This window comes from Juglans regia, chromosome 11, assembly GCF_001411555.2.
Source record: "Juglans regia cultivar Chandler chromosome 11, Walnut 2.0, whole genome shotgun sequence".
NCBI lineage: Eukaryota > Viridiplantae > Streptophyta > Magnoliopsida > Fagales > Juglandaceae > Juglans > Juglans regia.
The window spans coordinates 372,694-398,280 of NC_049911.1; the positions used below are offsets into that span (position 1 = coordinate 372,694).

Here is a 25,587-nt window from a genome sequence, read left to right on the forward strand (position 1 = left end):
TGCAAGTACGTAATGGAAGCCATTTGTCACGAGTCACTTGGAGATCCAGCTTCTCCCTCGGTTTCTCGATGGCAATTGTTAATTGTTGGAGGCAATATCGCATGTAAAGGCCTGAGTGCAAAACAAGATTGCTCTCTATATGATGAAAGTATCTCTTACACTTTGGGTGTAAAATAGAGGGACAGGCTCCTACCGAAAATAAACTAATAAAGACATTAGCATGCCGATATTGCAACAAGTAGTGCACATTTTACCGAGAGCAATTAGCCACCTGTCATTAGCCTAATCTCCCTTTCAACCGCTACAATGGCGACCGCGAAAGCAGGATTTTCTTCTCACCTCTTCATATATATATAAATGGAACCACTTAATCTCTAACGGTCCTCCATTTCCCATTACTGTGCTTTGGCTTCTAAAGATCACCCTCGTGCATTTGCTTTGTTTTTAGCTTTTGGAATTCTTGGTCACTGCGATATATTTCATCTGGATTCTGTAATTTTTTATCCATTTTCTTTTGGGACATCAAAGACTTGGGCATGGAGATGCGTTTGGATCCTTGGAAAGTCCGAGAAATGTTGGTGGGCTACAGTTTTCTTGGTAGCAAGAAAGCCGTTTCTTGTGATTTGTATACATACCTCGCAGGATTTTAGTCTTGGAACAAGTGCTTGAGCGGGTGGAGGAGAGTACAGCTGGTTCGTACTGTATGGGCTTTCGGGTTTTTGTCTAAAAATGGGACTTTTATTTTAAAATTGTGAGCAATGGGTGTAATCTGACAGAAATGATTTTCGGAAAACTCTTGGGAATTCAGGGAATGACAATTTCTGGAGCTCTTTCTTTGTTTTGCGTTTTTGGTTGTGATTAATGGATTGAGTTCTTTATGAGTAGGTAGGGGGAGAGAATGGCTACAGGAACTGAGTTATCGCCTCAGATGGCCGTAATGGATGGTGGGTGCTTGAAGGAAACTGGTGTGACTACCATGGAGGGTCAGAATTATAATAATGATGATACATTGGAAAGCATGGCCCAAACTAATACGAGGAAACCCCCGAGAAACCTCTCTGTTATGCGGCATTGCACTAGCTCTGCTTTGTTGGCTGAATCGGTGAGCAAAACCTCTTGTCCTCCAAACTATTTTGTATATTAAATATTTATACAATTTGATAGTCCTTAAAGTCTGCTCATTGATACAAATTGTATGTGGATTTGCAAGACTTCTAATTCTGCAATGTGTTTTATCGGGAAAGGAAATGTGAATCGTGCTTATGGATATATAGGGGATTGATTCTTTGTTGAAATCACCAGAGTAATATACTAATATGTTATGTTTTAGAAGGATCTGTCTTTTGGCAAGTCAAGGATTTTTATGCGCACGTCCCATTGACCTGCTTTTCTAATCAATTTTCAAATTAGGAAAGAGCTAAAGCTCTATTTGGCATCCGATAGAAGAAGCTGATAGTGGAAACACCTATTAATGTTTTTGCTTTCAAAATGATTGGGTATAGGTTCCTTCGTATTCTTGGTATGCCAGTTTTAAGAATCAGGGCTGATGTCTTAATGATTGACCATTTAATATAACTTTCATAAAGTCACAGGAGTAATCTTCCCTTCTAAGAACCAGCAAAAGAAACTTCCTTGGTTTTGTTTTCTTGCATTTGTGAAGTAAAACATTATATTTTGGATAACTAACCTTGTTAGAGCAAAGGCTCAACACTCCAATGCAAGGTGCATGCTAGATTCAATTATCAGAGATCCTTCTAGAATCAACAAGATTCACTTCTCTGTGAAGTGTATACCATAATGTCTTTTGTTTAACATCGGGTCAAAACCTGTATACATTTTATATCATCCTTTTAATATGCTCTTTGTATCTGTACTTGCATGTGGATTGGCTTAGGTGGAATATAGGTGCGAGGCTTTGAAGAGTTGAGTTGTAGTCTTCCTATGACACATTCAAGATAGATTTAACTAATTATTTATTTATATTCCTTTAATGTAGGAAATAGATATTGGGGTTTTAGGCTTGAAGTCACCTTTGGATGAGAAAGCCGGATTTTTACCTATATGTCGCTCGGGAAGCTGTTCTGAGAAGGGGCCAAAACAGTACATGGAGGATGAGTACATCTGTGTAGATAATCTTCATGAACATCTTGGCATTGCAGCAAATTTCTCTTGTGGTGGTGCATTTTATGGGGTGTGTAACTTGGTTTGAATAGTATGCATCTATTACTTGGCTGAAACACAGTAACACGTATTCACGAGTGGAATAAGTCTCATAGTAATGCATCCAAAAAGTTCTTAATTGTTTTGGAACATTGTAATTTAAATGCATGCATCCCGGTTTGCGGATGCAGGCATTCATTTGCCAAGCTGCATGACATTAGCCATCTTATCAAGATAGTTTATCATTCTTTTACTGATAATATGGCAATATGAAGATACACGAGGGAAAATCCCTCCCTCTCTAAGAGGGGTTGAACCCAAGAAATACTAGACTCAGTGGTGACTCTTTTTTTAACTACTTTTAGCACATATTTGTTATCTTTCCCAGATGTTGCTCATGTCTAACCTGTTGGGGCCTACACACCAAGGAGCATCTATATAAAATTCCTCAATCACTCTACATTGTAAGTCAATGACTAATTAAAGTCATGGGTGCGGTATATACAGGTGTTTGATGGACATGGCGGTATAGATGCTGCATCATTCATCAGAAAGAGCATACTTAACTATATTGTTGAAGACTCTCATTTCCCATCTGGAATGAAAAAGGCAGTTAAGAGTGCTTTTGTGAAGGCTGATCATGCATTTGCAGATGCTGCAACTCTTGATAGCTCCTCTGGCACCACGGCTTTGACTGCCCTAATCATGGGAAGGTTAGGATTTGTACTTCGAAACTACCTATCCCTGTTGCAAATAAAATTGGTCTTGACGGGTTCAGGTATTGGTTTTTTCATTGAAGTTGGCGCAACATGATAAGGTTTAGTTTTCTACTTTAGTGGTGTTTACATTGTTGCAAATATTTATTTAACACTAAATACCACAGGACCATGTTAATTGCTAATGCTGGGGATTCTCGAGCCGTGTTGGGCAAGCGAGGAAGAGCAATTGAGCTATCCAAAGACCACAAACCCAACTGCACCTCTGAAAGACTTAGAATTGAGAAATTGGGTGGTGTCATTTATGATGGCTACCTTAATGGTCAACTATCAGTGGCACGTGCCCTTGGAGACTGGCATATCAAGGGCTCTAAATGTTCAAACGGCCCGTTAAGCTCTGAGCCAGAATTAGAGGACATTGTCTTGACAGAAGAAGACGAGTTTCTGGTATTGGGTTGCGATGGCTTGTGGGATGTGATGAGCAGCCAGTGTGCAGTTACGATGGTGAGGAAGGAACTAATGGTGCATAATGATCCTGAGAAGTGTTCAAGAGCACTTGTCAAGGAGGCACTCCAACGTAACACCTGTGATAACCTGACAGTTATTGTGGTGTGTTTCTCCTCAGATCCACCTCCTAAGATTGAAATTCCTAAATCCCATAAGAGGAGGAGTATATCAGCTGAAGGGCTTGATCTTCTCAAGGGCGTCTTGAATGGTTTATGAACAAGATTTTCAGAAGACCTTTTTCAAGACAAGAATTGATGTATACTTCTTCTATGGGGCATTTTTCTCACCATGTGTTGCCCCCCTGGCCCCCAAACTGCGGTCCGACATTTGCTGGTTTCTTTGAAAAATCGTATTGTGCATTTGAGATACTTGTTGTCAGTCAAGAATTGAACTTTCCTTTTTTCCATTTTTTGATTGGATGGAGCAAAATCAAATGAAGGAGAGTTGTTCATCTATGTTTTTTTTTTTTCCTTGGGCCCTCATCCTATTAGTTGTCCTCCTGTCCTGACAAACCATTATACTTAAAACAAAAAATCAAGGTGGGCTTACGAAGCGTTGGGCCAAGACACTTCAACAGACTCTCCTACTCAGGCGCTCATCCCCCGATGCTTAGGGGATTAAGGTTGTCGAGGAGTTGGGTTGACAACATTAAATTAAAATTCTATTCTTTTCATGGGGCTTCCGTCACTTTTATCTTGCTTTTTAAAACAGACAATAATCTATACGAGCTTTTGAGTTTATAAGTTTTGTGAATTTTTTTGTGAGAACCACGTGAAAAATTTTAATTTTTTTTTATAATGACTTCCATTTTTCAAAATAACAACATGAGACTTGTACATCATAAATCTATCTAGCATTAATCTTTAAAAAACTAGTTTAAAGTTGAAGTTATAAAATTGTATGGTGTTGAATATGTCTTCAATTTATTATAATTTGAGTTTTGGTCCTAATGAGTATTAGTGTAACGTTCTGTCTTCGAGGTCCGGAGAGTTAACTCTTATAACTTAAAATCATATTCCATAACATATTTATATAGTCCAAAATTCTCATAAAATATAAATTTATTTATTCAAACCAAACATATATGTTCCTCCAAAAGACACCAAAAAAATACCTCAATGAAATAAATTAAAATTTTCACAAAAATTCAAAAATATTCATAACTCAAAATATCAAAATAACATAAAATAATAAACCTACTAAATAAGACTCTCTAATAAATACATGTACCATTCGACACTTATTTTTCTACAATCATCAAATCTAGCTAACACTTGCTACTCTTGACTTTTACCTGAAGCATCAAAATTATCTGAAAAATATTATAGAGATAAGGGGTGAATTATCAATAACTCAGTAAGTAAAAATCATATACTAGTATGTAAATATGAGCATTTACAGAGTTCAAAAAGTAGAACAAAATATTTTACTTTCAGAATGCAGAATAAGAATATTTGCTTTCAAAATGCATAATCAAAACATCTTATCAAAAATATCAGAGCAAAACTTTCAAAAACATTTTTATTTAAAAATAAAATCCCTTAGCATATAATAATCTGAGACGTCATTTTCATATCATATTAGAGCATTACATCAGGATAGAGACAGAGACCATATTTAACCCCCATGGTAGGTAGGATTATAAACCACTATTATACCCGTGGCGGGGCCGTATACCACTATTATCACTCATGGCAAGGTCGTATACCACTATTATCACTCGTGGCAGGGCCGTATATCACTATTATTACTCGTGGCGAAGCCTTAACTGAATAGAATCGAAAACAAAATCAGAAAGTTATGCTAAAGATTTTTCAGATGCTACGTCATATCAAAACAGAGTACTAAACCGATTCAAATCATTTCATATATTCAAAAACAGATTTAGAATATCTTCACATCACATACACAAATTTTCAAATTCCATATTTGCTCTTTTTGCACAGTTCTGTAACAGGATGCAAAAAATAAGCTCATGTCTACACCAATCATGACAAAAAATATTTTCTTCTTATACAATGTCTCATGAGTAATGCAGAACACATGACTAAGGTTATTTTCAAGTTTTCATTTCAAAACATATAATGCACATTTTTCATAAATTCAATCTCAGTCCATTTCTTTTATTGTAAATTTATAAGAATCCCGCTTGTTTGAACTTCTTAATTTTTCTAAATCTTTTCACAATAGTATCAAACGAATAACAATCATCATCTATAAAATAGTCATGTAACTTGAGTAAATTTCCAATTGAACCCGTACTTCGTAATTGAACTTGAAATAATTAAATAACATATTTTAATTCCTCAAAAACTAAAATTCTCATAACCCTAAAATACCATCACTTTCCAAATTCATCGATATCCACTTAATTTCTCTAAATTTAAATTCTAAATTATTTCTAAAAATGCATGACTAATATTTTTATTAATTACAACTATGCCCATATAAAATACATCTCCAGTTTAAATATTCTAAATTAATTAAATATTCTCGTAACATAATTATAACATAATCTATTAAAGCAAAAGGCAAAATTTTGTTTAATTAAAATAGACTTAATATAGAATACACCTAAAGATGGTGTTTTAGGAAATAATCATAAAATGCATGGGCTCTTTGGGAAGTTGAACTTTACAAATAATTTATGAAATTACAACCATAAAACCATGCCACAAAGATTATGCTCACCCTCGAGAGAGCTAACATGAGGGAAAGAGGGACAGAGAGACAGTGGGGGAAGGTTCGGCATGGGCTTACCGAAAGGAAGACGGTGGATTGGGGTGGCACTGTCGGCGGTTTATGTGGCTCGTCTGATCGGCATAGCTATACCTCACCTTGTCGTGGCTGGTGGCACCTAATGGGATTGAGAGCTAGGCAAAATAGAGTTGCTTTGTTTCAGTGTGGTGAAACAGAAGACAATGGAGGCCGAGTGTGGTCTGGTGGTGCATGGCAGCGCTGTGGAGGAGTTTTGGTATTGCACCAAAGCTGAATAGTGGGAGGAGGTTGTGACATAGTGGCTGGAGCTTCTGAACGTGGGTCGTTTGACTTCACATAAGGGTGAAGGTTCTCAACGGTAACAACAACATTGCTGTTACGACTGAGTTCGTGAGATGGGGGTGGTAGCGCACGGTGTGGCTTTAGGCTTTAGTGATGGTTGTTTACGATGGATGGAGGGGCTACGGTACAACGGTGGCTGTGTTGAACGTATGGCTAAGACGGGGGTTGGTTTCTTTCTCTGGGTTTGTCCAAATGCTGTAGTGGAGGAGTATAGGTCTACTGAAATGTGGGGCTAGCGTCTTGGGGAGGTGCAGTAGGGTAGGGCTTGGGTAGTTTCTACATGCCTGAAATGAAAATATGTGTGTATATATATATATATATATATATATATATATAGATGATTGAAACCCTAGAGAAAAATGAGAGAAAGAAACGTGCATAGGCGTAGAATTGACCCAGGGTTCTCACGGGCTTGGGATTTTTGGGCCCATTTCAAAGTATTTGGCCCACATCTTAGATATTGTATAGAGTTAATAAATTGGGCTGGTTTAAATAGTCCAAAAATGTCTTTGGTTGTCTTAAATTTTTTGAGTTAAGTGCTTCATAAAAATTAATGGGCCTCACCTCAAATTCTAAAATAACAAACTCATCCCATAACTAAATAAAAAGATTCCACCTGATCAAATGATTTTAACCTAATTATCAACCTCAATAAGAATCCATACTCTATCAATATAAATTTTTGGGCCTACAGCCAACCCCAAAATTATTTGTTGCATACCAAATGGACTTTTCATATCTATCAATCTAAAAGAAAAATTTTATAGAACATGCGATTAGCTTAGACTTGATGCTAGGCCTGAGTGTTATAATTAAGGATCTTTTTAAATCCGTTAAAGAGATGTAAAACCACTTTTACTTAATGAACATTATGAATTAATAAAATATTTTTAAAAATACTTCACCTTCTAAAAAATGCTCCTTCTCTTGAGATGAAAGGTGGAATAATAGGAGCTAAACCTTTTTTACTTCTATTTTGCATGATTTACATGTAGAGCACGATGGTCTTAATTGTTAATAATTTATTGATGAAATAATTGTAATTTCCTCCTTTCTCTATGGCCCATAAGTACAAAGTAGGAACCGACTATTGGTGGAACATAGGTGAGTCGCTCTCAACTCACGTTAGCATGTCGGGATGCGTCAAAATTATGTTTGATTTTTATGGAAAAAAAAACTATATAATCATAGAAACTTATTTTTATAATATCTCCACATAGATCTAGTAATTATCTTTTGTCCAATAATTTTCAACAGTTTGTCATCACTTTGGTTCTTAAAAAAATGAGCTATATGCAATCTTGAAATAATATAGCTGAAATAGATAGCCCAACTTAAAAATATTACTCTTTTAAATCATAAAATTAATGATTTGAGTTTTAGAATTTGTAGAAAACAAGAGAAGCTTATTTCGTAAAGGATAATGATAGGCTTACTACTTCTTACTACTTATTTATTATTTATTTATTTTATTTAATAGTTAAGAAAGTGATTATTAGTAAAGTTATATATATTTTTTAATTTTTTCTTAATAATTAAAGATATTAAAAAAATATTTAAAAGAAAATAATAAAAAAATAAAAATTTTAAATATAATATAGAATAGGAAATGAGTGATAAGCCTATTATTATCCTTCTATAAATATAATGAGTGAGTTAAATACTAAAAAATGGCATGTTTAGATGTCATATTGTTGGGTACTAAAAATGTATTTCTAAATATTTATTATTATTATTATTATTATTATTATTATAAATGTGATAGTAATAGAAAGTTATAATATATGCGTAGATACATTAAATTCTCAAGAATTAAATGTGATTTTTATTTTAGGATGTTAGACATAAATATTGCAGTCAGTCGTCGAGTTGTTGTGACAGAATGATGTCACTTTTGCCATGTTGGACACACCCCAAGACATCCCCATTCGCTGGGTCTTGACGAAGAAATATATCGGAGACAAGAGTCCAACTCCTCTAAAACTGAACTACTCGATCCTCCGTCCGAGATCGATTCCATCTCCTCTTCCATTCCAACACCTCCAGCAAGCTACTAACTTTTTGTGCTCCAATTAGCTCCCCCCACACACCCAACTCCCCCCAAGTGTCATGGGACTAGAAAAGGAAGCAAGCTCATTCTCACATGTCCTTCATGTTCCGCGGGAGGATGCGGTCACCCCTCTCCTTCCCAAATCACCCCGCCGCCTCTCCTCCCAATCCAAGACCTTCGCCAACGTCTTCATCGCCATCGTCGGCGCAGGCGTTCTCGGCCTTCCCTACACCTTCAAGAGGACCGGCTGGCTCTTGGGCTTCCTCATGCTCCTCTCTGTCGCCCTCCTCACCTACCACTGCATGATGCTCCTCGTCCACACCCGCCGCAAGCTCCAAGACCCGCTCCTCCTCGGCCTCTCCGAAATCTCCTCCTTCGGCGACCTCGGCTTCGCCGTCTGTGGTCCCCTTGGTCGCTTCTCCGTTGACGTTATGATCGTTCTCGCCCAAGCTGGCTTCTGCGTTAGCTATTTGATTTTCATAGCCAACACTCTATCTTATCTTTTCGATCCCTCATTAACGACTCGGATTATTGGTTTGACGTCGAAGACCTTCTATCTCTGGGCATGTTTTCCTTTTCAGTTGGGGTTGAATTCGATTCCCACCCTGACCCTTTTGGCTCCCTTGAGTATTTTCGCCGATTTGGTCGATTTGGGAGCTATGGGCGTGGTGATGGTGGAGGACGTGATGATTTTTCTTCAGCAAAGACCCGCTTTGCAGGCTTTTGGGGGCTTTTCCGTTTTCTTTTATGGTCTGGGTGTGGCTGTTTACGCGTATGAAGGGATTGGAATGATCTTGCCGTTGGAGTCGGAGGCTAAAGAAAAGGAGAAGTTTGGGAAGGTCTTGGGATTGTGTATGGCTTTCATTTCTCTGTTGTATGGATCATTTGGAGCTCTGGGTTACTTTGCTTTCGGTGAAGAGACCAAAGACATCATTACCACCAATCTGGGCCGAGGATGGATTAGCACTTTGGTACAGTTGGGACTGTGCGTGAACCTGTTCTTCACCTTGCCACTGATGATGAACCCGGTGTATGAGGTGGTTGAGAGGCGGTTCTGCGGCTCAAGGTACTGCTTGTCGGGGAGGTGGATTATAGTTTTGGGGGTGAGCATGTTGGCTTTGTTGGTGCCTAATTTTGCAGATTTCTTGTCACTAGTGGGCAGCAGCGTGTGTATTGTTCTGGGGTTTGTGTTGCCAGCTCTGTTTCATTTGTTGGTGTTCAAGGAAGAAATGGGTTGGAATGAGATGTTTTCGGATGGGGCAATTGTGGTTTTGGGAGTCGTTATTGGAGTCACCGGAACCTGTTCTTCAATCATGGAGATTCTTGCACCCAAAGTCTGATTTCATTACAACTGGCTTTATGTTATTTTGGAATCAATTAAATTTGATACCTTTGTAATCTTATTCTATTTATTCTGTTGTTGTAGATTATTTGGTAATTCATGTAATGAAGGCTTGGTTTGAGCAATGAATCTGGCTTTGGTTTTTTCTGGGACTCGGTTGTTCAATAATGGTACGAAGAGATGTGCTACAAATAAGTCCTATAATTTAATATGAAATATGAAGATAAAAAAATAAAATTATATATTTTTAAGTGGGTATGTAGGGTGTGGAGTTTATATTTAGAAATTTTCATGGTATGAATATCATGACACTCGGCATTGACCGAATAGGTGGAACCGTGGAAATGGCAAAGTGCATTGAATTGAAAACCTTAATAGAAGAAGAAAGCCGTGTGAACTGAGGAGAAGAAAATGAAATTATTCATGAATAAAACATTAATCGATATCTGTGCGGAAATGGAGAAATCCGAAATAATTAGCGTCATTTTAGATTATTTGAAAATAATATGTAAATAATTTGTGAATAATATTAAACTATTTGAAAATAATAGTAAAATAATTCAAGAACAGTTTAATTACAAACAGACTCTAGAGATGGTCCAATAGAATAATAGTATAATTGAGAAATGTTTTCTTTAAAAAGAAAAATCTTTTTCAAAATTTTCTATTTTCTAGAAATGAAAATAAATGATAGGAAGAGGTAAGACTTAAGAGGAGGCGGCTTCTCTATCTAACGTCATTACAGGAGAATTATAGAAAAAGTTTTTTTTTTTTTTTAAGCATTTTTGTATGTATTTTTTAAGAAAATATAAAAAAAATAAAAAACACAATACTAAAATATAAACAAATACAAATCTCAAAAGATGGAAAAATGTCGTTTTTAATAGAAAATTCAATCAATTATTAAGCTACTAATATTCATAATCTAAAGTAAATCTATATTTTATAAATAAAACTCTAAGATATATTAGTTAGAATTCTACTTGAGAGTAACTCTATAATTATTTTCTAATTTTATTATATTTTCTCTTTTATAAAATGAGAACATAAGACATTTATAAGTTATAATGTTAGCTCTTGTGATCAACTAGTTATACCACAAAAATACAGCCTTTTTGGGTGGTTCTATCAAAGATTCGAGTTTGAACTTTTTATTATTATTATTATTATTTTTTTTTTTTAGTGAGTGTTGTTTTCACACCAATCGAGTTTTTGTTTGAAAAATCTTACCTCATTCTCTTGCACCCTCTTTTATTTTGATTTTTTTTTTAAAAAAAAAAGAATAATAATTGAGAGAGGAAGTGGGGTCCCAAGTCGAATGAATACATCATAGGATGAAAGGGTTGGCAAAAGGTCGTTTTCCAGTTTCTTAAAGTGTCATTATCTTTCTAGTGTCGCATCTCTCTGTCTCTGTTTTTTTATTGTTTGTCGCTTCGAAATTAATGAATTCGGACATCGTCATTTTTCAGAGGGGCCTATTTTAATTTTAATAATTCTAAGCCCATTTCATTCATAAACTGGTTCGTCGCATTACAGCAACAAGTGTCAGCTCTCGATTGATCTATTCTTCTCCCTCCCCCAATTGAATTTGAGGTTAATTAATTGGCCATTTTGGTAATTATTATTAAACCAACAACACAAAAACAAAACTCTCTTCAGAATCAGAACAAATGCAACGGTGATTGCAATCTTGGTTTCTATCATGTTAACATTGAGACGGGTTCTCATATTCTAGTTAATTGGATTAGCAAGGGTGAGTACAAATTTGATATCTGGTAGATTTTTTGGAGGAGCTTCATATTTATCTTGAAATTTTGGATTATAGAGTGAATCATGTTTATCGTAAAAGGAATGTTGTTGTTGATTATCTAGCTAAATAGGGAGTTTGGAGTTTAAACATGGATTGATTTGCAGATTGAGCTCCATTGACTAGTACTCTAAGAGGCATCCTTCGCATGGATCAACTTGGTTGTCCCAATTTGCGGATCTCGCCATGAGGTATTACTTTTATTCGGTTTGATTAACTTGTTAATTAATTGTTATGCTTGTGCTGCTTCGTTTATTGCAGGTTTCTTTTTTATTTGTTTTTATTTTTGTTTCGTTTATTGTAAGTTTGACTATATGTAATTTGGTTTGGCGTGTAGGTATTTTTATGCTTGAGTTTTGATTTTTTATGAATATCTATAACTTTCAAGTATTTTGCTGTAATCACGATTTTCCTTCATCACAAGTGAGGATTATCAATAAAATTGAGATATCATCCTCTTCTTAAAAAAAAAAAAAAAAAATTGTAAGCCTCGTTTTCATTATTCGAAGTCCTGATTCAATAGGTGTAAGTAAGTTGGTACACCAAACCAAGACACATAATAACAGTTAACAGACTGTTCAAATCTATGGCCAATATCCCAATATAAATAAAATCAACAAGGGCCTTTCTAGCCCAAATCGCATGTCTCTTGCAACTTAATTATTTCTGTATCTCAATTGCAATATTAATGGGCCTTCACAGAACAATTATAGGCCCATAATTCGGAAGAATCATATGAATTATATTAGATGGTAAGAAGGCAGGTGGCGGATCCACATCATTCCCAACAACGATCCATCTACTCCTCCTAAACAATTCCACTCTACCTTGTACCCCCTCTTATTATCTGTTTTTTTCTTAATTAATTTTTTTTTCTATTTTTTTAATTCATTTGATTACTTTTGGTGGATTTGGATGATGATAATAATCTAACCTAATAATATGAATCCAATTTTCTAATATAATATTTACATCATTTTACGTTCTAATTTAGGATATATTGTCTTTATACACAGACTATTTAATCCATAGTTTATGACTAAAAAAAATTGTTTTAATTTTATTATTTATATATATTATTTATAATTTTTTTCTATGTTTATTTGTAAATATACTAAGAAAATCAAAACAATTTGAAATAAAAAAAGAGAGGTGAGAATGAAAGGGAAAGAAGAAAACAGGTGAAAAGAAAGGGAACAGACCCACCAGCAAAGGAGCCTGAGAGGGAGGGGTTGGAAAGAAAAAAGAGAAAAAAGTGGAGAGAGAGAGAGAGAGAATTCATTGTACATGGCGTTGGAAGGCCACAAACACACCAACAATAATAAGGAAAAAAAAGTTAAAGGAAAACCAAAAAAAGAAAAGAAATAAACAGGGTAACACAGCAAGGAAGGGGTCTCCTTCACATCATCACCACCTGCAAGTAACATAAAAAAGAGACCCACTCTCTTTTCTCTCCTTCTCTTTTGGTTTTGGGTCTTCTCCAAATCTCATATCCGTCCATTTTCTTTCTCATCGTCCAGGATTTTTGTTACTATAAAACGAAAAGGAAAGTAGTGGTGCATAATTCAATCATACCCGGAAAACTAATCTATTACAATCAAGTCAGACGGTAGAGGGAAAGACATGTCTTGTTCGTCTTCATCAGGTTCGGAGGAAGATGAGGAGGGAATGGAGTCGTACAGGAAAGGAGGGTACCACGCCGTCAGAGTTGGGGATCAGTTCGCGGGAGGCCGCTACATCGCTCAGAGGAAGCTGGGTTGGGGCCAGTTCTCCACCGTCTGGCTCGCCTACGATACTCGCACCTCTGTACGTTTCCTTCTCTTTTTTCTTTTTTCCTTTTTAATTCAAATTTGTGATCTTTTTTATTGGGTTTGGTTTTTTCCATGCTTTTGTTCTTGATCTCGCTTGGAATCAGTCTTGTTTTGTATTCTCTGCTCGTTAGTCGTTATCTATGGTTGTGTGAAATCTTATATCGGGTCATCGAAGTTGTTGTAATTTAATGATTCTTAGATCATCTTTGTCTCTTTTTTTCATGGACCTCATTTTTGCCAGAAAAATGTTCTTTATTTCCCTGTTTTTATCGCATAACAACGCAACTGCAATCTTCAGGTGTTAACTTTCAACTGAACTTTTTTTCACATGTTGTTGGAGTTTAATGATTCTTAGATCATGTTTGCCCTTTTTTTGGTCCGGATTATTGCCAGGTAAATGTTTGTTCTTTCCCTGTTTATCGAATAACAATGCAAATTACATTACATAAACCTGTTCCTGACATGTAACTAGGTTTAGTATTTGTATACTTCTAGTGTACTTGGCTTTGCCTTGTTACTTTTTTTTTTTATAACCATGAGTGTTCGGGCCAGCTTGCGCACACCTCAACTAATTCAATGGGACCCTGAAGTTAATGACCAGGTAAACCTCCAATGGCTCTAAGGGGACTCGAATTAGTGACCATTGGGGAGCAAACCCAAGGTCGGACCAGCTGAGCTACTCCTCAGGGTTTATCTTTGCCTTGTTACTTGTCTCAGTAAAATCTTTCTTATTCATAAAAAAAGAAAAAAAGAAAAAATGACATAAACCTGGCTGTCAAGTTTTGACTTAGATACGATAATATTTTTTATCAGAAAGTAGCTACGAGAATTTGAGTGGTTAGAACCAACAATCTACTTGTGATACAAATCTGATAAAAAAGAACTATTTGACATTTGTGATACAATTTGACCGATTTACACAACTTAGTATGGTACACCTGTTGTCTGGTGGTATATCAGACAGCTTCTTCATACACACATACAAGTCCAAACATTGTTAAGTCCGGTGATGCAAAATGTATATGCAAGCAATGTCATTTTATTGCTAGTTTGAGACTTGGGCAAGCTTAACTCCTTCCATTTATTGTAAGCTCATTTTCCTTTCTTTGTCAGGAATTTGTGGCTCTCAAGATCCAGAAAAGTGCAGCACAATTTGCTCAAGCTGCACTTCATGAGATTGAAGTCCTTTCAGCTATTGCCAGTGGTGATCCCGCAAATTCCAGATGCATTGTGAGACTCATTGACCACTTTAAGCATACAGGCCCAAATGGGCAGCATCTTTGCATGGTGCTTGAGTTTCTTGGCGATAGCTTACTCCGGCTGATCAGGTATAATCGATACAAGGGCCTTGGATTAAATCAAGTTAGGGAGATCTGCAAGTGCATTTTGGCAGGTCTGGACTATTTGCATAGAGAACTTGGTATAATCCATACTGACCTGAAACCTGAAAATATTCTTCTCTTTTCCACCATTGATCCTAGCAAAGACCCAGTTAGGTCTGAACTCACTCCAATTCTTGAGAGGCCTGAAGGGAATCCAAATGGTGGAACTACGATGAATCTCATTGAAAAAAAGTTGAAAAGAAGGGCGAGGAGAGCAGTTGCTAAGATATCTGAAAGAAGAGCTTCCATGGGAGGACTAGGAGGAGGAGCTGCAAAATCTGAGAGAAATCTGGATGGGATTGATGTGAGATGCAAGGTTGTGGATTTTGGAAATGCATGTTGGGCTGATAATCAGTTTGCACAAGAAATCCAAACTAGGCAGTACAGAGCTCCTGAAGTTATACTACAAGCTGGATATTCCTTTTCTGTTGATATGTGGTCATTTGCTTGCACTGCGTTTGAACTTGCTACTGGGGACATGATGTTTGCTCCTAGTAGTGGACAAGGGTTTGGCGAGGATGAGGTAGGATGGTTTTTCCTGTTGTCTTCAGTGATGGATCCATGACTTTATGCTGCACAATAGCAATTAGGACAGATTAGTTCAACTGGATAGCTTCATGATTTATCTTGGAAGTTGAATGGAAATAGCATATAAAGGAACATTAAGATGAACATATTGGAAAATATAAATATGAAGCTGCTGCTAATATAAAATTTGAGTTGTATTGTTCTTCACTCACGTTAGCTAGGCATCACGTTGTTTGTAAAATACATTTTTAGTTATTGTTACTGTTGCTGTGAACCTATATAGCTAGGTAATGGAACTCTCATGTGGTTGGTTTCAGGATCATCTTGCTCTAATGATGGAACTCCTTGGAAAGATGCCTCGAAAGGTGAGCACATTTATTCTGCCACTGTCGGTACATAGTTATCCAATAACTATGGTTTTGATTCCTGTCTTTGGCTTTGGTTGACAGGTAGCCATCGGAGGAGCACGGTCCAAAGATTTCTTCGACAGACATGGGGATCTAAAGAGAATTCGAAGACTGAAATTCTGGCCTCTTGATCGATTGCTGGTTGATAGGTACAAATTTTCTGAGAATGATGCGGGTGAGTTTGCAGAGTTTCTTTGTCCCCTTCTCGATTTTGCACCAGAGAAGAGACCAACTGCTCAGCAGTGTCTGCAGCACCCATGGCTCAGTCTCAGGAATTCAACACAAGGTGAGATGAATAATGAGGCTAATCTGGGAAACTTAAATGTAGGGTTGAGCAACCTTCAGATTAAGGTGGGTAAGTGAACAAGGCATGAAAAATGTTGGTGGAGCCACACTTTATTTCAGAGCCCCTCCCTTCCCCTGTATGACTATTGATTGCAATTTTTTGTTATGTTACGGTGCTATTAAGATTTATTTATTTTACTAACTCGACAAGATGTAAAGTAGTAATGATTCTTGAGAGTTGATGACTTTAATGAGAAACATTTGACTGCAACTATAATTCCTCTGAGCTAACGGGAACATTATATTTATGTAAATATGTATGATAGTATCTTTGAAGTAGCACTTAAGGAACTTACCCCTAAGGATTAGCTCAAGTGGTATGGGTCTTGGTCTTGGTCTTGGTCTTGGGGTGCTCATCCAAGTCTACTCAAAGCCTTGGGTGTAAACAATTTGTAGGGACCATGTTTCATCAGTGAAAAGGATGAATTCCTCGTTTCCGCGACTGGGTTATACAGAACTCATTATATAGGATTTTCACAAGTCTCCGGGTTCTCTTGCAATTCAAAAAAAAAAAAAAGAAAAAGAAAAGAAAAGGAAAGTGGCAATCAGAGGAACTCGTGCTTCGTGAGTTATGGATCTTGGTATATGGAACTCATCATATAAGATTTCTTTATGATCATGTTGCTAGGAAACTTTGCATTCTACGATATGTGTCGTGCACGGAAAATACACACAAGTTTCTCAAACTTCCACGCTATTTGCAATCACCTCATGAACTATCTATTAGACTATTATAGCAATCATCCCTCTAAATTATCAAGAAATTGCAATCCACTTCATGTTCGCTTTAGAAGTCTAATTTATCCCACAATATAATCAACTAAGCTGAAATGTATCAGCCCCGAACACAGTAATTAGTTGATTAAATTCCTATCTTCAGAACAACCATTTAGGTTCAGGTCGTTTTCCTACCTTTTCGATTCATACTTGTGAAGGCATGTGTCAGTGCTCCAAATATCCACCACTCCTCCCCTTATTTTAGAGAAACTTTTGCCTTATACTGAAATGATATTCTATCAGATTATAAAGTTATTTTTATTATAAGATAGATCTAATAGATTATATGAAATTATATCAGTTTATAAAATTAATTTTGTATAATCTCTTTGTGACTATAACAATACTGTTTCTTTCAATGTTGCATGAGAAAAAGTGAACCCTGAATTGGATTGCAACTAAGCAAGCAAAATAGGAAATAAATGTTTCACTGACAAAGGAAGAGCATGCGATATGATGAGATGGGTAAGATTGCAAAAGAAAGAAATGTTTCGTTGAGGCTACTGGGACCCGTATAAAGCTAACTTGCTTCATTTCACCCTCCAAGATGTGGAACCCTCAATAAACTCTCCTCCTCCATCCACCAACCAAAGATGTAACAAACCTTAGTCTTGCACATCTGATGAAAGTGAGAAATGGCCCCCCACATATAAATAATCATTTCACTGATAAACAATAATTGGGATTTCCTTTTATTTCAATTCTTGTATAGATTTTAAAGAAAATCAAACAACTGATGATAAATCAACTCAAACGTAAATGGTGTGCAACTCTGCCTTGTGTTAAATCTTAATGATTTCTTAGCAGTGCTTCAAAAACTAAACAAGAAAGAATAAACAAGTACCCTACCCCCAACATGCACCATTCTTCAAAACGTTTCGTAAAAGATCTTCCATGGAATTGGAAGTGCGTCGCTTTCTCCATGTCATCTTTACTAAAAATGTCAGATTTTCTAGTAAGTAATCAGAACTCGCTCGACCAAGACTGCCAGCCAGCCAGCTAAGAAACAGTATTATATAAAGCCAAAGTTTCTTGTGGCCAATATCTTCTTCTATTAAAATAGCAAAGATATTTTCTTATGGTATTGTTTGGAGTGAGCGCTGGATAGATAAGACCAGTCTTCCATACAGATCCCTATCACTGCACTTTCCACACGGATCAGAGAATAGATGTTTGAACAACTTAAATGTTACACTCCATTTTCTTTTTCTTCCAGCATTAAAAGAACCTGGATCAAGTACCCTTTTGGTTTGACTAACAACAATCATACTCTGGTCTCTATAAAATATATATATATATATATATATATATATCTTAATACTATCCATTGTCCTTTTGATTACTATCTTCTTAAATAATTTTCAATTATTTGATACGGCATCAAAGAATATTAAAAAGATGACAAGTATCATTTCTTTCTATACGTATGTATGTGTATATATACACACAAAGAGGATCCAAGATTTCACTGACACATCGCATTAACAGATGTTTTCTAGAAGTGTGAAAGTGGAAGGCAATGCTAAAAGTAATTGCTAAAAAATATATACTTGCAAGGTCACTAACCGACATATTCAACACATCACTAAGGTAGATATCCGTCACATGAATTCATATAAAAAATATTTATGTGTTAAACGTTTCTTTTTATAACCGTAATAAGTTCCATTTCTACAAGAAATGTGTTTACATATCAACTTGGAAGCGGGAAAACTCAAATAACACTGCACACCGGATCTTGAAGCAATCGAGCAACTTTTACAACTTTATTATCGATATTTCCCTTGCTAATACTCTGGATCTATAACAGCATCAACAAGTACCATCAAATGTCATACAAATTACCACACTGCAATAATTTCGTGTATAGCTTTTCGTACATAAAAAGGAAGAATGAAAATAGAATCAACTTGCAAAAAAAATTACATCATAGGGTATACACACTCACATTGTATAATTCATTTATCATCAGTTCTATGAGGAGGATGAACATGCAACATGTTAACAGATGCTATCCAATTTATTGCGTCAGTCGCGTCTTAACTTGAAGCTTTTGCTATTCTGTAAAGCACGGGTGCAAGCAATTAAATATCTATATTTACATTGGGTCAGTTTAAGTTCCTTACAACTCCAGAAAAAAATGAATAAAAACATCAATGAAAGAAAGCCTTTTCTGTAAAAAGAACGCCATGAATCCTACCTCAGCTATCAACTTCTATCATGGTATCTACCAGTCGCCACATTACATTTGAGCATCACGACTGCAGGACTTTATTTTGCTCGACACATGTTGGCACATTGAACTCCTGGCATTTCCACACCGGCGTAGTCCCGATTGGCATCACACCATCAGCCAAAGTCTGCATTGAGAACAAGAGCATACCGCTGGCAGTCGGGCTGCATGCCCATGTTATTCTCAGACAACGGGGAGCTTCTCACATTCATCTCATCCTTGGGGTTTGATTGATCCCTAAAGTTACAAATACTTAAGGGCAACCTTTTTAGCTTCACTCTTCCCCTCCTTTTACCGGTTGTACTCACGTCTTCTCCAGTTTTATCCTTTGGCTGACTTGATTCTGCTTCCTCATATTCCATCTCTAGTTGACCAGCTTTATCAGACTTGGATGACTTTTCATCTGCTTTGTGTGGGTATAATTCATGGATGGAGCCTTCAGATTCAATCTTGCCTGTTACGGCATGACCATTGGACATAGATGGGAGGTGTCTTTCCAATACAATACCCCCATTGGATACCCTATTTTTCTTAGAACTTGCTGAGCTTTTAGGTTTCTTGTGTTTATGACCCTTCCAGTCAGAACTTGAAGAATTCTTTGAGATTCTGGGTGAGCTGTTAATAGCATGATGCAACTTACGGGCCAACTCTTCATCTGTCTTGTTATTCTCAATAGGTTGGTATTTTTTGTACAAGAGCTGAACAGGGAGATGCTTCTTCAGCTTATTCTTTTTCAGATATCTTTCCTTACAGGCTGCCTCTCCAGAAAATGAGGCAACCAAATCTAAAGCGCGCTTGGCAGCAGCCCTTGCTTTTGATGCTATTGCAGCCTTCTCTTCAGATGCAGCTCTTGCTGCCTCTGCAGCCTTAGATGCAGCGATTGCCACTGAATTTGAAGCCTCTACTATCTCCCCTGGTGTAAGGTTAGGACTATTCGAATGAGAACTCAACAGATTGTTAAGACGGGTTTCAAAGTCACTCAAAGCAGCAGAAGATGGAGCGGAAGCGGAAGCAGAAGAAGCAATTATAGAGAGACTCAAAGCACCATCAGATTCCGAGCTTTGTTTTTTCAATCCAGCAAGCAGACGCTTTCGAGGAGGCAAAAGAACATCCGCATCCAAGTGATTGACATCACATATATTCGCCTCCATTATTCCTATTATTTATTAGTTTGCTTTACAACCAAATGTTGTATAATTTTTCGCATATGAAAATCGACAGCTCCAGTTACATTCAGGCTAAAAACAAACATCAAGACATTACACCTTCAGAATTAATCCAATACCAAATCCACTATGAAATCAATACAGATTTGAAAATTTTGAAACTCACTCTAGTTTGCGCATTCTTCTTCATCCAGATCCAAAATTCAACCGGTTTTCAAGAGTGAATGACATACACAGATGCTTTCGTTGGTTGTTATAAATAACAAAGACATAAAGAACGAAATCAACAACCTCGTGTTTTGAATATCTTGGCTTCCAAAATGAACATAAAAAGAATTGCCTCAACTAAATCTCACACAAGTATTTGAGCTGAATTCTGTTTCCCTTGGAAAACAAAAATGAAAAGCATAAATGTCGAGAGCACAGCAGAATTCTGACGCGAAAAACATTAGCAGAATCATGCATGCACCGAGTTGTATGCAAGGCACGGAATTGCCAATGTGTTACTAAGGTTACGATTGAAAACAAAGAATCAAATCAGAATTCAACATTTATCTGGGAAGCCAGGAGCTTGATTTCACAGAATTATACAAATCAATGACAGTTAAAGCGCCATTACATTAGATTATCATTATAAGAAAAAAAAAAAACAGAGTTAGAGTTGGACCCATGAGGAAGGGAAGGTTGGGAAATTACCTGCCGATCTTGTTTTTTTATCTCTGAAAGAAGCAGAGAAAGAGAAAGGGGGACTTTGAATTAGGGTTTTCGGAGAGAGAGAAAAAGAGAGATGAGGAAGAAAATGCAGGGCATGAGAAAAACCGAAGATGAGATTATATATGATGTCAGAAAGTATTTTCGATTGGCTCTGTTTCTACAACACCACCACCACCATTTTTACTCCTTTACTATCCCAAGTAACTTCCTTTCTCGTTTTCTTTTTTCTTTGTAGGTGGCCAGTGCTTCCCTTCTCCCAAGTTCTCAACATTTAAATCCTCTCGGGCGTGAAGTAAATCGATAAATCCAGGCAGTATCCTTGCACCTTGGAGTGATGCTTGGTGTAGGTATACGGGGATATTTCTATATGTAATTTTAGAATATGGATATGCTATAATTTCATCTTGCAATAAGATATCATGGGAGTAAAAATCAATCTATATATCAATAATTTTAATAATAAGATATTTTTTAATTAGATAATATTATCAAGTTTGTAAGGGATAAAATATAACAAGCTCATGATATTTTTTTAGGCATAACCCAATGGGAGAAGCTCATCAAGAGAAAAGAATAAGAAGAGGAGGAGGAGACAAATGGATGAGGGAGCGCAGAGTGTCGTGAGGGAAAATGGGTGATATGACATAAACAAAAGGTGATTGGACATAAAATAAGGGGCACAAGATAAAAGAGACGGACACAACGACTTTAGGGACCTTTTGGCCAAACTTTTCCGGAAAAAAGCTTATTCAACCTTAGGAAAGGAGTTCCAGCAACGAAATCTCCACCAGAAGATAAACCTTCGAGATCTATTGTACAGTGAGAATGAGAGACCATGAGAAATTGTAAAACAAGCTTATTTTAGTAGATCCTCCCCTCCCCTCCCCGAACCCCCTAGACGTAGGCCTAGTGGTGAACCACGTAAATATGTGTGTTTCCCTCTATTTATTTTCTCTACATTTATTTACTGCTCACCGTCATGGATGTACACACAGACACCATACAGCCGCACCGGCCCACTGTTAGGGGCTCCACACCACACCAATCAAGGCCTAGATTGTCATAGTGGACCAGGAATGACTATTTCTCTCTTCCGGTCTGTTGTGCCAATTTTAGGCGTTAACAACGTTAATCAAAATAGCATAGCACAATTCACACATGTCAAGTCATACCATCATGTTTAACTGTCATTGATCTTTACGATACATAGAAAAGGTCTGCCAAAATATTGACACATGAGGCTCATGACACTTCCCCGTGTATCCACACCTCTAAATGCAAAAGCTTGTCAGGATTGGAAGTGACTTAATATGCAGTCATTGATCTAGTCATTCGTTTTTAAACATCCAATTATATTTTGACTTTCTCTAACTAATAATCTAGAGAAAAAAGAAAATGAATATTAGGGGCAAAGGGCACTGCATCTCCCCGCCTCCCCCCCAGCATCCGTCTGGCCAGAACGGCGACCCTTATCTGTAGTTGGGAGTCTAGGGCAAGATTCGAGCTAGGCCCAAGCCCACCCGACGTTTACCCCATCCAGCCGGTTTAGCACATACATACATACACACATATATATCATGTATATATTAAGAAAAATTAATAAAAACAATGTGATTTTATTTTAAATTTTTTTAAAATGAAACAATGTCATGTTTGGGAGACTCCCCAAAACGATATCGTTTCTTATTAAGTTTTGTTTAAAAATTGAAAACCCTCCCCCTAGCGTATCTCTCTCTTTCCTTTCTCAATCTATCCTCCTCTTGCAGCCTCAGTGTCTTAGACCCCCTCCATCCATGATTGTCTCTCTTTCTTTCTCTCATCGCTGAGTCGCTGACCTCAAGTATGTCTCTTTATCTCTGCTGAAGTTTGATTTTGGATTTTTTTTTTTTTTTTTTTCAGTTGGTTTTGGTCAGTAGTTCTGGTAGTATTTTGGACGGTGATTTTTGTAGTGGTAGAGGCTAAGCTGTATTTTACACTCTCCAATAGAAAACAGACACATAAACGATTTACTTTATTCACGTTGGAATGGGTTTGAGGAAATAATTTCCCCATTGAATTCACTCTCTCTTTCCCCTACGATTTCCTCTTTGTGCGACAAGTGCTCTCTCTCTCTCTCTCTCCCAATTTCATAGCAACACCTCAATCCAGTAGCGACTCCACTGCACCAACAAGCCACTGCCATTGTTGTTGCGCTGAACTCCCCCCTCCCAGCCACTCTAAACCACAGTCCTAGCACCATGCCTTGACACCATCGCTGCCCAAAACTGGCAAATGGCAGCACCTCCGTCTCACACTCAGTTGGCCCCTTCCTCAAGCGGGAGCACACGACCACAGCAACCCAAAGTCACAACAGTCTCTTCAAAGCTACTCGTCCAACCACCACTTGCATCACCTAGCAAACCAACAACTTCACCATGGTCTCATCGTAACTTAACCCTTACGATACCATAAGCCGCCCAGAGACCCACGAATGCAACAATAAACCCTAAAGACCAACCACTGGTTGTACCATGGCCAACCATCAGCGAGCCACCCGCTTCTAGAAGTAACCACCAAAGCACCATGATGCTGCCCAGGACCTCCCCCATGACAACTGCCATAATCCACAACCACCCTTATTTCTCTGCTTCTAAATAGAGTGTCTTCTTACTCCTCAACCCAGCCCCATTGCATTCCCACCATCCTTACATTTGCTCTACCACCAACATTGGTTTCCTCTCCGTTGTGCGAGAAGCTCCCTCACCTCCACTCTCTTGGCTACAACCGAAGCCAACACTCATCTTCTAGCAACCGATTTGGATGTGACTCAGTCATTGTCTAGAAATTGAAAATTTCCCTAGCACCACTTGTTGCCTCAACTGTCTTTGACCACCGCTAGGTTGTGCCTCCATTCACAACCAATAGCCCCTGTCCAATTCAATGGTCTAACGTGGGAAGAAATTATCGGCCAGATGGACTCAAATCTAACCTTCGGCTTGAGGAGAGGGGCGAAAATTTGAACTTCGACTTGAGAAGAGGGTAGGGAGGGAGAGGAGAGAGACGGGGAAAAGTGCATCATGGGATATGTTTCTCTACAATAAGTTTATTTTTCACTTGATAAGATATATGTGTCAAAAGAAGATTGCATGGTGTAAATCTCCTATTAACATCGGGTTCGGTCCCTAGCGCCTTTCCAATAAGAATTGTATGATTCTCTTCATATATCTATCTTTTCTTGCTCTATACCTTATATTTTGAGTAAGCTTTTTAAGGAAATTTTATCTAGTCAATTTGGTTTGGATTCTTCATCACATTGAATGCCATAATAATTATAATAATAAAATATTAAGTATAGGATTTGTTAGGGGAGAAACCCACCAATTAAGCCTAAACCAACCTCTGGCCCACCTTTTGGGCCTAAATGCTAGACGAAAGTTGAGAATCAGTTATGGATTGAAGCTCTCGCTAAAAGAAGTGTTTGCCAAAGGAAGTCTGTGCTCACTAGAATGTTGGCCACAAAAGATGCTTGCCAAGGGAGAGACCCTTGCTCCTTGGAATGCTCAAAGAGATCCTCGCTCCTTAGAATGCTCACCAAAGGAGTGCTAGTTCTCAAAAATTGCTTGCCATTAGAAGTGCTTGCCATGACAAGTACCTCTTGTGGGAGTGCTCGCCAAAGGAAGTTCCTGAGTGCTCGCGAAAGGGAGTCTTCACTCAAAGGAATGCTCACCCCAAAATGTTTGAAGCAGGATGAGTCACCAAACCTCCTTAGGTTGTAGGAGGAGAAAAAAAGGTGTCTTGAAGCATTGCTAAGGGGTCGAAATATGTATTAACAGGATTTGTTGACCATCTTTGATTCAAAAACTCGTGTTTGAGAATAAGGCATGGTTTAGATAATGAAAGTCTCTCATCTCATCTAAATATATAAACATCACAAACACAAACACTTTTCAATTTCAAATCTTTAACTTTTTTATCTAATCATTATAACTTTTCCAAACTTCTGAACAAAACACAAAAAATAATTCAATTTTTTCAAATAAAAAAATAATATTCTAACAATATTTTAACTTTATAATATTTTTATTCAAATTTTTTTTTCTCATTTCCTAAAATTCCATAAAACATTTTAATTCAAATTATTTCTAACTCACATCATTCCAACTCAAATATATCACTACTATTCACAAACTATTTCAACTCACTATCTAAATCAGCTCTAAGAATTCGACAGAACAATATTTAGTTTTGAGATTTAGCATTAGTAGACTACTTTTGTTTTAGTTTTGAGCATGTATGCATGATTATTGTATTTTAATTTTTAATTTTAGATTTTCTAACCGATTTTGCCAATCAGTATTGCTATTGAACCATCTGAAACTTATTGTTCAAATGATCTTTTTGATATAGAATCACCGCGTAGTGCCACATGGGCTATTAAAAATAAAAAAATAAAAAATATAATTAAACCAAAAGAGTGTCTAAAAATATAAAAATAGGAAGATTAAAACTCTAGGTTTCCTCTACCTCTTTTGTGTTTGTATTTTTTATTTGCTTAATAAACATCATGATAGTGCCACATCAAGAAAGTCATTTGAACGGTAAG

At 37.0% G+C, this 25,587-nt stretch overlaps 4 protein-coding genes across 13 annotated transcripts; 3 read left to right on the top strand and 1 right to left on the bottom strand.

Annotated features, from left to right (window-relative positions):
• LOC108984268 (probable protein phosphatase 2C 47) lies at positions 1-3,843 on the top strand. Of its 3 annotated transcripts, XM_018956162.2 has the most exons (5): positions 91-692; positions 886-1,102; positions 1,997-2,191; positions 2,668-2,873; positions 3,044-3,838. In XM_018956162.2, the coding sequence occupies exons 2-5, from the start codon at positions 899-901 to the stop codon at positions 3,597-3,599; spliced, it is 1,161 nt and encodes a 386-aa protein (XP_018811707.1). In that variant the 5' UTR covers positions 91-692; positions 886-898; the 3' UTR covers positions 3,600-3,838. The 3 variants fall into 3 exon arrangements, with proteins under 3 accessions (XP_035538533.1, XP_018811707.1, XP_035538535.1); XM_035682640.1 differs by having other exon boundaries at positions 1-1,102; positions 3,044-3,843; XM_035682642.1 differs by lacking the exon at positions 1,997-2,191 and having other exon boundaries at positions 91-1,102; positions 3,044-3,818.
• Positions 3,844-8,309: 4,466 nt separating this feature from the next.
• Positions 8,310-9,982, top strand: LOC108984276 (amino acid transporter AVT3C-like). Its single transcript, XM_018956174.2, has one exon. It carries the CDS (start codon positions 8,553-8,555, stop codon positions 9,831-9,833), a length of 1,281 nt encoding a protein of 426 aa, XP_018811719.1. The 5' UTR covers positions 8,310-8,552; the 3' UTR covers positions 9,834-9,982.
• Positions 9,983-12,901: 2,919 nt separating this feature from the next.
• LOC108984275 (SRSF protein kinase 2-like) lies at positions 12,902-16,341 on the top strand. 2 transcript variants are annotated; one of them, XM_018956173.2, is made up of 5 exons: positions 12,902-13,062; positions 13,163-13,448; positions 14,567-15,358; positions 15,681-15,728; positions 15,813-16,341. In XM_018956173.2, exons 2-5 carry the CDS (start codon positions 13,266-13,268, stop codon positions 16,131-16,133), a joined length of 1,344 nt encoding a protein of 447 aa, XP_018811718.1. In that variant the 5' UTR covers positions 12,902-13,062; positions 13,163-13,265; the 3' UTR covers positions 16,134-16,341. The 2 variants fall into 2 exon arrangements, with proteins under 2 accessions (XP_018811718.1, XP_035538532.1); XM_035682639.1 differs by having other exon boundaries at positions 12,902-13,448.
• A 2,173-nt stretch (positions 16,342-18,514) lies between these two features.
• Positions 18,515-21,327, bottom strand: LOC108984277. Of its 7 annotated transcripts, XM_018956176.2 has the most exons (4): positions 20,988-21,320; positions 20,458-20,531; positions 19,093-20,363; positions 18,521-18,953 (listed from the first exon to the last, which is right to left on the bottom strand). In XM_018956176.2, exon 3 carries the CDS (start codon positions 20,274-20,276, stop codon positions 19,242-19,244), a length of 1,035 nt encoding a protein of 344 aa, XP_018811721.2. In that variant the 5' UTR covers positions 20,277-20,363; positions 20,458-20,531; positions 20,988-21,320; the 3' UTR covers positions 18,521-18,953; positions 19,093-19,241. The 7 variants fall into 7 exon arrangements, with proteins under 7 accessions (XP_035538787.1, XP_018811721.2, XP_035538786.1 ...); XM_035682894.1 differs by having other exon boundaries at positions 18,515-18,953; positions 19,093-19,289; positions 19,351-21,327; XM_035682893.1 differs by lacking the exon at positions 20,458-20,531 and having other exon boundaries at positions 19,093-20,281; positions 20,988-21,321.
• Between the last annotated feature and the right edge of the window lie 4,260 nt (positions 21,328-25,587).

Coding starts and splice junctions, on each gene's coding strand:
- LOC108984268 (XM_035682640.1), top strand. CDS start 899: ATGGCTACAGGAACTGAGTTATCGCCTCAGATGGCCGTAATGGATGGT. Junction 1,103..1,996: donor CTGCTTTGTTGGCTGAATCG/GTGAGCAAAACC, acceptor CCTTTAATGTAG/GAAATAGATATTGGGGTTTT. Junction 2,192..2,667: donor GTGGTGGTGCATTTTATGGG/GTGTGTAACTTG, acceptor CGGTATATACAG/GTGTTTGATGGACATGGCGG.
- LOC108984276 (XM_018956174.2), top strand. CDS start 8,553: ATGGGACTAGAAAAGGAAGCAAGCTCATTCTCACATGTCCTTCATGTT.
- LOC108984275 (XM_035682639.1), top strand. CDS start 13,266: ATGTCTTGTTCGTCTTCATCAGGTTCGGAGGAAGATGAGGAGGGAATG. Junction 13,449..14,566: donor CCTACGATACTCGCACCTCT/GTACGTTTCCTT, acceptor TTTCTTTGTCAG/GAATTTGTGGCTCTCAAGAT. Junction 15,729..15,812: donor TTGGAAAGATGCCTCGAAAG/GTGAGCACATTT, acceptor TTTGGTTGACAG/GTAGCCATCGGAGGAGCACG.
- LOC108984277 (XM_035682894.1), bottom strand. CDS start 20,276: ATGGAGGCGAATATATGTGATGTCAATCACTTGGATGCGGATGTTCTT. Junction 19,290..19,350: donor AACTTTAGGGATCAATCAAA/CCCCAAGGATGA, acceptor ATGGGCATGCAG/CCCGACTGCCAGCGGTATGC.